The sequence below is a fragment of the Primulina huaijiensis genome, chromosome 10 (assembly GCF_012295235.1).
Source record: "Primulina huaijiensis isolate GDHJ02 chromosome 10, ASM1229523v2, whole genome shotgun sequence".
Taxonomy (NCBI): Eukaryota; Viridiplantae; Streptophyta; class Magnoliopsida; order Lamiales; family Gesneriaceae; genus Primulina; species Primulina huaijiensis.
Window position 1 is genome coordinate 1967809 of NC_133315.1, and position 16159 is coordinate 1983967.

The following is a 16159-nucleotide window of genomic DNA, read 5'->3' on the forward strand; positions in this document are numbered from 1 at the left end:
TAGCCAAATATTATATTTCAAATTAATTTTTTATATTCTATTTTGAAATTTCATTTTCATCCAAACAAAGAATTTGATAAATAAGGGATTTCAAATAAATGAATTTCAAATCGATTGATTTAAAATCCATGTTATGAATTTTATTTTTATATAATTTGTTTGTGGCATATTTCCATATGTGCTCATATTAGCACATGATAGTATCGTGTTTGGTGAGCCTCGGAACCGACCTTTATAGCGCTAGCTTTTTGTTGATATTTAAAAATAGGCAAAAACTATTATAAAATCGTTAGGAATATTTTGTTTTTTTAACATTGAGGTCATTTTTTTAATTAAATAGTTGACCGAAGTTATTTTATAAATTTTTTCTTTTCGTAAGACCGGTGTCTAAGTTACAATCCATCCACAATGACCCACCCGTCCCAATTATGACCATATTGTAATCCTCAAATTCTTAAAAGAGTGTTTGACAGAACTTTTAAGCTCTAAAAAACAACTTATAACTTGTTTTAGAGCTTATATAAACTATCATAATTTGTTTGGTAAAATAAACTACAAACAACTTATAAGCTGTCAAAATAAGTTGTTTGACAATTTATAAACTGTTTTAAAAAAGTTAGAATACCCCACCTTTTTAAAAATAAAAACTTATTTTCATATTTCACTTCTTCAAAATATCAAATATATCTTCTTAAATCTTCATTTTATCTCCACTTCTTAAATCTCCACTTTATCACTTTGTTTTTTTTTTTATCAAATTTAAAATATGATTTTGTTTTTATCTTTTTATCAAGATATAAAAAATAAAAATGTTAATATTTAATTGAGTAAATTATTAATTACAATTTTTTAAATCAATATTTTATTTACACACATTAAAAATAATAATAAATATTTTTTTCACCAAAAAACATAAATTTTTCTAAAAATAAATCTAAAATAGAATTATTTTTTTAAAATATTAAAATTATAAAACTATTTTCATATATATAACTACTTGTTGAAAAATTATTTAAAAATGTGAAAAATATTTGTGTTGAAAATGTGAATGTTGAATGTTGAAAATTAGGTAAAATTAGGTGTTGGATATTGAAAATTAGTGTGTGATGATGTAGGTAATGATGTATTTTATTTTTGGATTATTTGTAAAAATTTTCTATAAATAGATCTCTCATTTGTGAAGAAAATCACAATTGAGTTGAGAGAAAAATATTATAAAGTGTGTAGTATGATAATTTTAAGAATTTGAGATTTTTACTTTTTACCGTAAATTTTTACTTTTTCACAACACGTTATCAGCACGAAGCTCTAAAAGTCCTCCATATTTTTCCAAGCTCCGAACAGAAGAAAAAGGTAACAAAAGTAATAATATTTATTTTACTGTTATTTATTTATTGTTTATATATGTAATATATAATATAATGTTATTGTTAGAAATAATAAAAATAATTTTTTCAAAAACTTGTTATAAATCCTGGGAGGATGTTAAGACGACATCCCACACTCCCGGTAAGGGATACGACAAGTATAAAAGCCTATAAGGTTTTTTAAACAAAATAACTTATGACACCTAATTATAATAATGTGATATGATATACATAATTATTTAAATATGACTAATATTATATACACCATATTATTACCATAAAATTATACAAATACATACATTTATTTTCTTATACACCAACGGTAATAAACGGTAACAAAACGGCTAGTTTTTGCTCTATAAATACAATCTCACAAATACATTCAATCACTCCAACTTTCTCTTCTTCTCTAAAAATTATTCTTAATCAAATTTTCGAAGAAAAAAAGAAGATGGCTTTCACAATGTTATTTTTAATTATTTTAGTTATCATACTCACCAGTCTTGTATTTATCGGAGAATATCCTCCTCGTGTGTTTTCTTTATTTTTACGAATACTTGTACTTGTTGTTTATCCATTACTTTGTATTGCAATATTCATTAACTAATAAAATGCATCGTAATTTTTAGTACCACCATGGCAAACTTGGCAAAGCTCGAATTCATCGCTCTTGATATTACTGGGAAAAACGATATGCCATTGACGCTTGATGTAGAAATGCATCTTGAGTCATTGGGTCTAAGCGAGACCATTAAAGAAAATGGTATATCTTCATCACAAGAAAAAGCAAAAGCTATAATATTTTTACGACGACACCTTGATGAAGGTTTAAAATGTGAATATCTCATCGAAAAAGATCCCATGGCTCTGTGGAAAGGATTAAAAGAGAGATTTGAACATATAAGGGAAGTTATACTTCCGACCGCCCGTGATGAATGGAATATGTTAAGATTCCAAGACTTTAAAAAAGTCAGTGATTACAATTCAGCGATGTATAGAATAATCTCGCAGTTAAAATTTTGTGGACATGAGGTTACAGAATCGGAAATGCTTGAAAAAACATTTTCCACGTTTCACGCATCAAATATAACACTACAGCAACAATATAGAGTGCGTGGATTTGCGAGATATTCTGAACTCATCGCCTGTCTTCTTGTGGCGGAAAAGAACAACGAGCTATTAATGAGAAATCATCAGTCCCGACCCACTGGATCAACAGCATTTCCAGAAGTAAATGCTGTAAGTAAAAATGAATTTAAACCTGGAAACCAAAATCAAATTCAAAGACAAGGTTTTGGTCGAGGTCGAGGTCGAGGTCGAGGTCGTGGACGTGGACGTGGACGAGGAAGTGGTCGTGGTCGTGGACGCGGCCGTGGTTTTGAAAATAATCGAGATAGTTATTTCTATAACTCATCTCAAAATAACGTCCCAAACCATCCACAGAAAAGGCATCAAGAAAACATGAGTGTTAATGAAAATCACTCGAAAAGATTTGAAAGTTCTTGTTTCAGATGCGGTACTCCAGGACATTGGTCTCGTATTTGTCGAGCCCCTGAGCATCTTTGCAAACTTTATAAAGAATCGATAAAGGGGAAAGAAAAGGAGACCAACTTCACTGAGCGAAGTGACCGTTTGAGTGATTCAACTCATTTTGATGCTGCTGATTTTATGAATGATTTCTCTGGAAATGATCAATATGTTGGTGGGATAGAAATGAACAATATTGATGCTGCAGATTTTCTCAATGATTTCTCTGAAAATGAACAATATAGTGGTAGAATATAAATGTACAATAATTTATTTTTCATGTATTTATATGATAATGTTTTATTGTACAATTATGATATGTGTTATATTTAAATATGTATTGTCATTAATTTTTTTTCATTGCATATTTTTTGAAGTTCAAATATGGAAAATGCTATGAGCAAAGCTGAAGTTTGCATACCCGATAGTGGTACAACGCACACTATCCTCCGAGATAAAAGATATTTCTTGGAACTAAAACCAACAAAAACAACGGTGAATACAATATCAGGTCCTGTAGACTTGATTAAAGGATGTGGTAAAGCACAATTTTTGTTACCTAATGGTACAAAATTTTTGATCAATGATGCTTTATATTCACCACAATCGAAAAGAAATTTGTTGAGTTTTAATGATATATATTCCCATGGGTATGATACTCAAACAATGAATGAAGGGAATGAGAAATATATGTGTCTTACCACATATAAATCAGGAAAGAAATATGTGATTGAAAAACTACCAATGCTCCCTACTGGATTGCATTATACACATATACGTCCCATTGAATCAAACATGGTAATTGATAATTCTTCAATATTAACCAATTGGCATGATCGATTAGGACATCCTGGTTCAACAATGATGCGAAGAATTATAGAAAATACACATGGTCATCCATTGAAAGACCAGAAGATCTTTCAGAATAATAAGTTTCAATGTAAAGCATGTTCTCTTGGAAAACTTATTATAAGACCATCACCAGCCAAAATCCAAACTGAATCACCAATGTTTCTTGAACGTATTCAGGGTGATATTTGTGGACCAATCCATCCACCATGTGGACCATTCAGATACTTTATGGTATTGATTGATGCCTCCAGCAGATGGTCACATGTATGTTTATTGTCAACTCGAAATGTTGCATTTGCAAGATTACTTGCTCAAATAATAAAATTGAGGAATCAATTTCCCGATTATACAATCAAGAAAATTAGACTTGATAATGCTGGTGAATTTACTTCCCAGACTTTCAATGATTATTGTATGTCTATGGGAATCATTGTTGAGCATCCTGTTGCTCATGTACATACTCAAAATGGATTGGCTGAATCATTGATTAAACGTCTGCAAATGATTGCTAGACCAATGATTATGAAAACAAAGCTCCCTATTTCTATATGGGGACATGCAATTTTACATGCTGCTTCATTAATTCGCATCAGACCAAGTGCATATCATAAATACTCCCCATTGCAGCTTGCATTTGGTAAAGAACCAGACATTTCTCATCTGAGAATTTTTGGATGTATGGTGTATGTGCCTATTGCACCACCTCAACGAAAGAAAATGGGACCTCAAAGAAAGATTGGAATTTATATTGGTTATGATAGTCCATCGATCATTCGATATCTTGAACCACAGACAGGCGACGTGTTCACAGCACGTTTTGCTGATTGTCATTTTAATGAGGAAATCTTCCCAATGTTAGGGGGAGAACAGAAACATACCGAAAAAGAAATTACATGGTATGTATCATCATTGTTACATCTGGATCCAAGAACAAAACAATGTGAAAAAGATGTACAGCAAATTGTGCACTTGCAAAGAATAGCAAATCAAATACCAGATGCATTTGCAGACACAAAAGGGGTAACTAAATCATATATACATGCTGCAAATGCCCCTGCTCGAATTGAAATTCCGAAGAAACAAATTGAAGATAGTCATGATGTCATTAAACGCCTGAAGCGTGGAAGGCCAGTTGGTTCCAAGGATAAAAATCCTCGAAAAAGAAAATTCATAGAGAAACACAATGATCACAAAATAGAGAATGATGTTCCTGAAGAAACACATAATGATCACAAAATAGAGAATGATGTTCCTGAAGAAACACATGATGATGAAAATGTTTTGTCAGAACCACAAACTGACGAGAATCATGAAATCTCTATCAATTATATTAATACTGGAAAAATATGGAACCGAAAAGATATAGAAGAAATTGATGATATATTTTCTTATAATGTGGCAATCGACATCATAAATGATAATGAAGATCATGAACCAAAATCTTTTGGTGAATGTAAAAATCGGCAGGATTGGATAAAATGGAAAGATGCCATCCAGGTTGAATTGGATTCGCTAAATAAACGTAATGTTTTTGGACCTATAGTCCTTACACCTGAAGGTGTAAAACCTGTTGGATACAAATGGGTTTTTATTCGAAAGCGAAATGAGAAAAATGAAATAGTAAGATATAAAGCTCGACTTGTTGCACAAGGTTTTTCTCAAAGGCCTGGAATTGATTATGAAGAAACGTATTCTCCTGTGATGGATGCAATTACGTTTCGGTATTTGATTAGCTTGGCAGTATCTGAAAATTTAGAAATGCGTCTTATGGATGTTGTTACAGCCTACTTATATGGATCACTTGATAGTAATATATATATGAAAATCCCTGAAGGATTTAAGATGCCTGAAGCACAAAGTTCAAAACCCAGAGAATGTTATTCTGTGAAATTACTAAGATCATTATATGGGTTGAAGCAATCCGGCAGAATGTGGTATAATAGGCTAAGTGATCACTTGATGAAAAAGGGATATGTAAATAATTCAATATGCCCTTGTGTTTTCATTAAGAAAACAACATCCGGATGCGTAATTATTGCTGTATATGTTGATGATTTAAACATCATTGGAACAAATAAGGAAATTCAAGAAGTTGTGTCATACTTGAAAGAAGAATTTGAAATGAAGGATCTTGGAAAAACCAAGTATTGTCTGGGTTTACAAATTGAACAAAAAGAATGTGGAATATTTGTTCACCAGACAAATTATACAGAAAAGATCCTTAAACGTTTTAATATGGACAAATCAAATCCTTTAAGTACTCCAATGGTTGTTAGATCATTAAACATAGAAAAGGATCCATTCCGTCCATGTGAAGATGATGAAGATATTCTTGGTCCAGAAGTACCATATTTAAGTGATATGAGTGCCCTTATGTATCTTACAAATTGTACAAGGCCTGATATATCTTTCGCCGTAAAATTATTGGCAAGATTTAGCACATATCTAACAAAGAGACACTGGAACGGAATTAAACATATATTCCGTTATCTACGAGGAACGACATACTTGGGACTTTTGTATTCAAAAAATGCTAGTCCAAGTATAATTGGTTATGCCGATGCTGGATACTTATCTGATCCACACAAAGCACGTTCTCAAACTGGATATGTATTTACTCGTGGAGGCACTGCAATTTCTTGGCGTTCACAGAAACAAACACTTGTAACAACTTCATCAAATCATGCCGAGATTATTGCACTACATGAAGCAAGCCGTGAATGTGTGTGGTTAAAATCAATGACTCAACATATCCAAATCTCATGCGGATTATCATTCGACGAGAAGCCTGTGATACTATATGAAGATAATGCTGCATGTGTTGCTCAAATGAAAGAAGGATACATAAAAAGCGACAGAACTAAACATATTCCTCCTAAGTTCTTCGCATTCACCAAGGAGCTTGAGAAGAATAAATGTATTGATGTTCGTCACATTCAATCAAGTGAAAACTCATCAGATCTCTTCACAAAGGCACTTCCTACGACAATATTCAGAAAGCACATATATAATATTGGGATGCGCAATCTACGAAATTTGTGAAGAATTGTTCGTGTCAACATGAGGGGGAGTTTACGTGACTGCACTCTTTTTCCCTTACTATGGTTTTTTATCCCAATGGGTTTTTCATAGTAAGGTTTTTAACGATGTAGTATAAAAACATGTAATGAAGACAATCATTATGATCATCATCACAAGGGGAGTGTTGAAAAATTATTTAAAAATGTGAAAAATATTTGTGTTGAAAATGTGAATGTTGAATGTTGAAAATTAGGTAAAATTAGGTGTTGAATATTGAAAATTAGTGTGTGATGATGTAGGTAATGATGTATTTTATTTTTGGATTATTTGTAAAAATTTTCTATAAATAGATCTCTCATTTGTGAAGAAAATCACAATTGAGTTGAGAGAAAAATATTATAAAGTGTATAGTGTGATAATTTTAAGAGTTTGAGATTTTTACTTTTTACCGTAAATTTTTACTTTTTCACAACACTACTTACATTAACTAAGAATAATTTGACCCTCGACAGAGTGGCGATCAGATTGTTTGAATGGATAGGAAACCAAACTTATGTTGTATCATTTGCCAGAGAGCTATATTTCACATCTCCTTTACATTCTATGTCATAGAAGCCACCATATCATAATCCCTAGCATTGTCCCCTTAAAATCCAAAAAGCACACAACCCTCTTACTTATATAAAATTAATGATCTTTTAAATATGTCAAATATATCTAAGTTTACAAACACGTGGTTTGAAAAGTAATATGCTGAAATCAGTACTAACAAATACACATGATGAAATTTACGTATCATATATAATGTTGAGAAAAAATTGGAAATAAATTGTGTTCCATGCCACACCTAAAGTAATGACTGACTCTAATAAGCTAAAGCATTATACTATAATATAAATTTGGTGTATTTAATCATGTAACTAAACCAAAATTCACTCATAGTCATAATCACTTCTAGTCTAGTTAAAAATACCAAATTTGTCAAGTGTGCGTGTGAGTGTGAGTATAACAAGTTTAGTGCATGATAAAGTGAATCAAAAACATTGAGAATTATATATATATGTTTGCATACAATAGGTAATAATGTTTCATTGTTTTCTTCCTGAGATAAACAAAATTGCAGCACATCCATTCAACCTCAAGACCGGTAATAAAGTTACTGCAACTCTAGGGACCAAACACCACTCGAGCCTATCATTTCTCATGCACCCAGACAACTACTATCTCGAATCACTCGAACATTTTTCGCTAATTCTCACTATAAAATGTGGATCACATATGAAACTCGAAACAAATGTTGCCTTACCTCCTCCTTTTCCTTTTCGTAGTATGAAATTCTAGCGGGAGGGGAAGGGTCGCAAACAACGCTTTATTGTCACGAACAAACTTGCAGCCCAAGTATTCATAATGTGGTCTTAATGAGATTGAGTTCATCCGAAGATCTTTGGCTATATCCGAAGGGTCCGACCGAAAATTGTCAGCAAACATGGAGAGTACCAGGACATAACTAATAAGCAATTGCTGTTTTTCATCCGGGATTCTCCTTTGGTTTGAACCAAACATGGAGGAAAACTTCTGTGAGAAGATACTGGGAAACTTGTGACGTTTTGCAGATGATACACCATCCATGGAATTTCTGTCCTTGAACTTGATGAGATGAGTGATGTACGACAATATGCCAGCCATCTGTCTTTTCTCCTCCTCATCCTGCAAATTCAAAAAGGGACTTGAAGTCTTGAACAATTAAGATAAACATAACCTCAAAGTGATGTAATGCTAATTTACAAATATTTTTTCGAGAATCATAGGTTGGTTGCACAAATAAGACAATTTCATTCATTCTTTTTTTAAACAAGATACTAAATTCCTTCACAGAATGATGGTCCATTATGGAATCTGCAGTTCATATAAAACAGGCACTTACTTAAATCACATGTCTTAACCTGGGAGATGAAGCATCACCGATTATGCTAGTAAAGAAAAATATATGTGTGCACATATTTCAGAAGCCTATACACTATAAACTCGTGTGTAGATCCTTACCTCAACTTCTTTCAATTTCTGAATTCTGTTACATACAAAACTAGGGTAAACATCAGGGTTCACTTCTGACCCTGCTTGTGTATGTTCAAAGATATCAAGAAGGTAGTCCCACTCCCCTTCAAAAATTATTTTGTTTAATGGATATGCCATGTCTGATGTGGTGGCACCCAAATCATACGGTGGGATATTGCGAGCATTAGTTGTAGAAGCAATGGCTTGTAATGCCTCTTTATTTATCTTGATCTCTTTCAATTTATTGTCCAAACCCTGCTGAGTTTCTGGATCCTCTGTCTGCCTTAGGGTATCAAGTTTCAAATCCTGATATCCAAAGTAATCACAACATTAAAAGAAAAAGGAAACATAACATAAAAAATAAGATACACGCGACTCATGCCAAACTTTCAAGTATTCTGAATCCTTTCTCAGCCATCAGGGGTTGCATGAATAAAACAAAGAACCATACCCGTCTAATATTTGTCTTTGTCGAATACATGACAGTGAGAGTCCTAAGTTTACCGGCCCTCTTCTCAGCCGTTTCTTCAACCTGGTGGAACTCATTTTCAGGCTGCTCTGACTCTCCGATTTTCGGCTCCAACCTAAATATCTGCCCGATTGACCAAGTGCATACAACATAAGAATTTTTTTTGTAAAATCAGTAACTGGGTAAGTACTAACACCATCTCGGTTCTTGTTATAATAATTCACGTACCACATTTGTAATAGTGATATAACAGTGGAGTGAAAACTTTTTATATAGGATGCATCCATGCACGTTGATACAGAAGATGTGAATCACTGTCGCATACTAGCCAAATTCCAAATTGTAGCTAAATATAAATTCGGGTATGAGGTGCACTTTGCAAGTCCCCCCAACACACTATCCCGACACCTTCACCCGGTATCAAATCAAACCAAAACAATACAAAAAGTGAAGAACGGAAACTTACCCTATTGGCAGCAATCGGAACAATTTTCAAAACGCCAGTCTCCTTATCTAACACCCCCAGAGCATAATTACACAGTTGTGGTGTCGCGGCCTCTCCTGAGTAACTTGTGCCCACGAAATTCACTTGAGACCCATCATCCCGCACCACCAGCTGCATTCTGGGCTTTTTAGGGTTTCGCGTGTTCAAACTCTTGTAAACCTTAACGGAATGATTCTCTTCTGCCTCCGATTCTGAATTGTTGTGGTTCTTCAACGGATCATAACCAGATGGAAAGTACCCGATTATTGGTGCCATTTTTTTATACGGGTTCTCTCCGATTGTCTTGATTTTGACTTGTAGGGCTTCATAGCTTTTCGATTTTCCAACATCTTCTTCAACTTCTGATTTATTTTTCTTGGTTTTCGATTTCGCCATTGTTGAAGCTGCGTGGAGATGGAGAACAAGTCCCAAAAACCCTGATCCTTTTTCCAATATAAAAATGGGCTCCAATTAAATGGGCCTTATTATTTTGAACTCTAATTAAAATCAGGCCCAATATAATAAACTTTTAATTTACTCCCCATCTGTGGGCTATATATATATATATATATATAGTTCTACTTAAATAATAAATTTTACTGTTTTATCAAATTTAAATATTTTTATAAGATGTTCCAAAAATCCTCACTTCATTCATCATGTTTTTGGGCAAAATATTGCTTCTTTTTACACATTATCTGAATTCATTAGTAAATCTAAGATTTTAGATAATATTTTTTAGTGAGTTATTTATCATTGGGGAGTTCATCATATTGTAAAGATATATATAATTATATGATACATTTTGTAATTACCAAGTTCAAATTTCTCTTCATAGAAACAGGTTCTCTTCATATTCCTTGCTTTAATTTAATCATCCATATCAATTTTTTTTCCTTTTGGAAATGCGTGTTCAAATGTAGATTATATATACTTTTTAAAAAATAAAATTAAGATTAAATATCATTTTTAAATAATTGAAATTGGTATGTTTTGTTAGGACACTCATTTACTACACAAATTTTGGATTTGAGAGTTGAAGAACGAATTTGAAAATTCTTATTTTATGGTGCTGTAATCTTAGTATGAATTAAGATATAGAATCAGAGTAACTTATGTTCATGAATGTTACTGTCGAGTTCAATACTCGTAACAACGCAAAGTATATCTACTTAAGTGTTAATCACTTAATGAGATTTAATGGATCGAATTGTTAGCCCTATTAAAATACTACTTTATAAATTTTAACAAGCTCAAAACGATCATCTTCTTGGTTTGCTCTTCAATTTGGTACAACCCTTGTTAAAAAATATGAAGCTAAAGTTATATGTTACTTTTCAAGTTTGGAGTTATGAAAGAGCACGACATGGCGTACGATGATTTTATGAATCTTTTGCGAATGTTCGAAGCTTTCATAAACTCCTAGAGATTTTGATGAAGTAATTTTTTAAAGTCTTTAAACTAGCTCAAAAATAAACAACTGTACTTAAAAAAAAATTGAGAGGAATGACAAATTTTGTGCCTAGCGCAAGAGCAAGGCTCGAGCTCGACTCATTCAATTGAAGCAGCGGTATACAAAAAAAAAAAGAAATAAGAGTGGAGCACAGAATTCAATTGTCTTGGTTTCATAATTCTTCAAATGCAGTGGCAAAAATTCCCAATGCATACAAACTTAAGGAGGTGAAATCTTGAAGCATCATATATGTTCCTTGTATTTGACAAGAAACCGCTATCTGTTTCTAGCTTCTCCAGACCAAATAGCTTCACATGGAAACCATTAGAAGATGATGTACATCTTTCTCATATGTTGAACTTCGAAGGAACGTTATCAAAATCATCAAAATCAAATCTCTTCTGCTCTTTTCCAGCCTAAATACATGACCAACAAAAATAAATCAAAGGAAAGATCAATGTAATAATTTAAGCAATAGGCAATGAAATGCAAATGGTACATCAGGGGGGTGCCGTGAAACCAGTACCTTCCCAAGGTAAGAAAGATCGCATGACATGAGTTCATTCATGGTCGTTACCTTCTTTGAGAGCGTCATAGCCCTAATCAAATTTGCAAAGAACATATCAACTACTCAATCACATTTCATCGATTATGCAATAAAGAGGTAAACTAGAAAACATAACTGTCATTCTTGCTCACGTTTCTGGTTCAAGTTACCAAATATAACACTACATTTGCAAGAAATTAGAGCCGTGGCCAGTATATATATACAAAAGGTCTAACACTAACTTGGTGGCACATGATTAGGGCACTCTAAGATAAAAAGAATACATTTCATATTTTGTAATTTGTTTTCAAAGCACCTAAGTGTTGTCCATCAAAACGACAGTTACAGATTTCCATAAGCCATCATGTTTATTTAGAGGGATTACTGAACCTTCTCATCAATTCTACAGATACCAACAATTATGACACATACATACCTCCGGATTGAGGAGTCAATTCGTTCAATCATCTCACAAGTTCTGTATTGCTCAGGATCCTCCAGGAATCTAACCATCCCATCCTTCTGGTTAATTGTGGCATAAATTTCACCATCTTGGATCTATAAAACAAGAAAAGTGGTTCAAGAAAAATGGTTTGCTGAGACCACTTTTATTTTCATTTCTAAACATAGAAAATCACCAGATGCTTCACCTACCATTTGAAGTACATGCATCTCAGCCTCCTTGGGACTATTTAGTTGGACAGTATTTGCTATATCTTGGAGGGAGAGCGTTAGGTATGTCTGTGTCAACCTCTGAATATTGCGTTTATACATAGAGGACACTACTTGTTTCACCAACCCAAGATTCTTGTCCTGAAAGCGGAGGAAAAAGTCATATGTAATCTACCTATATATTCAGTATAATCTAACATAATAAATGGCTGAGTGAAGAGCTTCAACACAGTATCCTCACAACTTACACTTTCAAATTTGTCCTTGTTAGCCTGAACAAAAGTCTCAAGCTCTGATATTCTTCCAGTACTATAACTATTCACCAACTCAAGGTATGGCTGCTCAATAAAAGAAACAAGAATGACCGAATTAGGAGAGAGAAAAATACATGCAAAAAAAAAAATCAAAGGTACTTCGGCTCTAAAAAAATCTGACAAGATTGGCAAGTCGTAATTTTTCTTTTGATCTAAAACACATTAATACACACCCGAATGATAGAGCTTGAATCCATAAAAACATGATTCATGTCTATGGGATAACTTATTCAGTTCTGTTCTTTAATATTTCAAATCGTGGAATAGTTTCAAATCAGTTTACGGTCTCTTGGTTAAATGATTGCATTTCATCTTCACCGAGTTCCAAACTGACCACGATAACGGGAAAAAATTAAATTTACATTGGATATCTATACCCTAAAAAATCGAAAAATCATCCAAATGAAAAAGGTATAAGAAGTACACCTGAGAAAAGTTTTTCAGATTCCTTTGGGCGGCTGAAGAAGTATACTTGGGGAAACTGGTCGAGAACTGCCATTAAGATATAATTGTTAAAGCATTTTAATAAAACAAAAGTTGCAGGCCGAAAGATAAGGAGGCCAAACAAGATTTATCAGCAAAGAAGAACAGTTAAATTAAAGTTAATTTTGTCAAACAATTAGAGAAAAGCTACCACAAGGATAACTGACACAAACAAGCACACTTGCAAAAATAGTGCTGATACCAGCATACCTAACCTAACAGTATGTCATAAAAATAGAACACCATGTGTCTGCCTTCCTAACAACATAACAGAATCCAACATGCTAAAGAAAAGTTGATTCAACTGGAGAAATAATGTGTACGCATAAGATAGACCAAAAATACCTGCCCAAGATGAACGAGAGACACCAGTATGTATTTTTTGTATGCTTCAACTGCTATAGCACTTATAATGGACATAGGTGCAGTTACAACCTAGAAAAAGACGCAAATAAGAATGATACATAAAAAGAACTGCCGAAGAGGTTGAAGTAACAAATTCGTACATCACAAAAGGTAGAATCTAAAGAAGATAATATGGTACAAGAAAGCAGATAAACAGTCACGTACATTGTGCAGTAGCTCCATAGCTTTCGGATATTGCTTTTGTCCAATGCATATTATACCCCTGATTTTATGCAAGATATCAGATAAGTGTCAATAAGGTTTCCTTTTCATTTGGCAGCAACAAAAGGACACAGGAGATTTCAAGATACGTAGCAACACTATCATAGCCGTCACACTGTATCTTCGGACTCTAAAACACAAGGCATTATACTTCAAAAAAATAAACAGAACATGGACAAGCAATTATTTGTTGAACAAACTAATCTTTATCGTAAACTTATGACAAAAAATTGAACTGAATTACAGGCTATTGTTAACAGATCGGAATTTTGAAGGTATACATTATTATTTCAGTAATTAAACAGAAGAATATGGTAAATGCAAATGGGGTTATAGCAATTTGATCAAATCCAACGCAGCACATATGTTAATACAAAAGGTCAATCAAAAATCTGAGCGAGAAAGTGTTTTTTATTGTCTAAGGGAACATACCCATAATAGCAATAAAGTAGAAGATCGCGTGGTTGCTCAACCTCAAATATGTCATCTTCCAAAATGGAAAGACCAGATTTATAGCACTTGGACAATAAACATAGAAGAAGATAATCTGGATGTAAAGTTGTTAAATGTTCAGATGACGACCGAAGCTTCCGCAGAGCTGTCAACATTGGAGCCACACCTCGCATGGGATCTTGAAGAAGCATAACTTGGTCCTTAAACCTTTTACAAACAGATATGACTGCAAGTCAAGTCACCACCAAAATTTTAAAATCAGAAAGACAACAGCAACAAAAGAAACTGATCACATAAAAGAAAAGGTCAATACATTTATCAGGTGCCAACCGAATTTGCTCTGCAGCACAGAAATTTATAAACTTGGATATGGAAAGCACAATCTCATTGACTTGTTCTTTCGAAACTGGCACCGAAGTGCACGCATCCCTGAAAGAACAATGTATACGATAAAGGCCAAATGGTTGTCAGCGTATAAGCAAACAGAAAAGCCAGTCAATTGAAGAAAATTTCAAATCAAATATGAAAAATTTACAGTCGGCTGGAAAATTCAGAGATGCTTGATTAGCAATAAAGACTGGAAAATTCAGAGATGCTTAATTACCAATAAAAATCTTGATATCATTCAATGTATCAGCGATAAAACAAATCCAAGACCTTTCAACATTCCCATATGATATCGGAAATATTAATAACAACTAAAATTTGCCTCTTCCCTAAAAAATTCAGCCCAGATGCACTAAAGATTCTACTAGAGATTGAGGACTTCCTTATAAACCGGAAGCAAAACATAGTGATACCAATATACTTTTCCTTCTTATATATATATTCGCATATTAGCTGAACGAAAATAGAAGACCAGGCCTTAAACTATGACAGCCTGAATTCAAAGCTCTCAATCAATTTAACCCTTTTCCAAACAAAATGAAAGAAAACCCACAAATATTACAAACCACTATTCAAACTAACATGTAAAAATTAGCCCAAGCAAAGAAAATAGGCTCTCGATAAAAAAAAAAAATTGTAACATACACGAGTATCAGTGTTCCATCCACAATGCGAACACAAACCCCATGTTTAGGCAGACAAAAACCAAACATCATAACGCCATAATTTCTAAACAAATTGAGAATAGCCTATTATAGGAGAATACAATAACCAAGGACAGAATTTCTGGCATATAATTCGCCATCATAGTGGCGGTAACTGTCTAAATACAACTACACAATGCTAAAAAAAAAAATTAATAATAATAACAGGAATATCCTTTTACTGGACTACACGCTACACAGACGAATTAATATCGCATAATGCAATTAAGGTATGAGATGAATATTTACAGGATGTAGAGGTAGCCAAGGGAGTGTATCGACGGGTCGAGTTCGTTAAGTAGAGGAGCGAGCCGACTCGATTCAGTGTGAAGCAACTCTTCGGATTGTTTTAAGAAGCTGGAGAGCTGAGTTAGCTCGTTGATGTCGCCGGAAAGCCCTTGGATTTGAGCAACCACCGATTCCACCGAGTTCATGTGCAGATTCATCTCTTGCAGATTTCCGCCCTTTGATTGCCTGTCAATTACGGGACGACGATTGAATGTGAACAACGATTTCAGAAGAATATTAAACGGAAAAATTCACGGTGGCTTATAAGCGTGTTTTACTAGGTCTTATAATTAAGTTGTTATATTTGAATAAATTTATTTTAAATATATTAATTATTTTATTATTAAAAAATACAATATTATGAGTTAATAATATTATGAGTTAATATAATTAATTATATATGTATAAATAGTTTTATAATTTTAATATTTAAAAAAATCTTTTTATATTTATATT

At 33.2% G+C, this 16159-nt stretch overlaps 2 protein-coding genes across 2 annotated transcripts; both read right to left on the reverse strand.

Annotated features, from left to right (window-relative positions):
• Window positions 1-7792: 7792 nt before the first annotated feature.
• On the reverse strand, window positions 7793-10217 carry LOC140986793 (uncharacterized). Its single transcript, XM_073455150.1, has 4 exons — window positions 9758-10217; window positions 9274-9414; window positions 8811-9128; window positions 7793-8474 (listed from the first exon to the last, which is right to left on the reverse strand). The coding sequence occupies exons 1-4, from the start codon at window positions 10169-10171 to the stop codon at window positions 8070-8072; spliced, it is 1278 nt and encodes a 425-aa protein (XP_073311251.1). The 5' UTR covers window positions 10172-10217; the 3' UTR covers window positions 7793-8069.
• Window positions 10218-11381: 1164 nt separating this feature from the next.
• Window positions 11382-15965, reverse strand: LOC140986920 (COP9 signalosome complex subunit 3). Its single transcript, XM_073455338.1, has 11 exons — window positions 15665-15965; window positions 14638-14753; window positions 14304-14550; window positions 13815-13872; window positions 13590-13679; window positions 13188-13253; window positions 12696-12785; window positions 12430-12588; window positions 12212-12333; window positions 11755-11827; window positions 11382-11644 (listed from the first exon to the last, which is right to left on the reverse strand). Exons 1-11 carry the CDS (start codon window positions 15859-15861, stop codon window positions 11576-11578), a joined length of 1287 nt encoding a protein of 428 aa, XP_073311439.1. The 5' UTR covers window positions 15862-15965; the 3' UTR covers window positions 11382-11575.
• Between the last annotated feature and the right edge of the window lie 194 nt (window positions 15966-16159).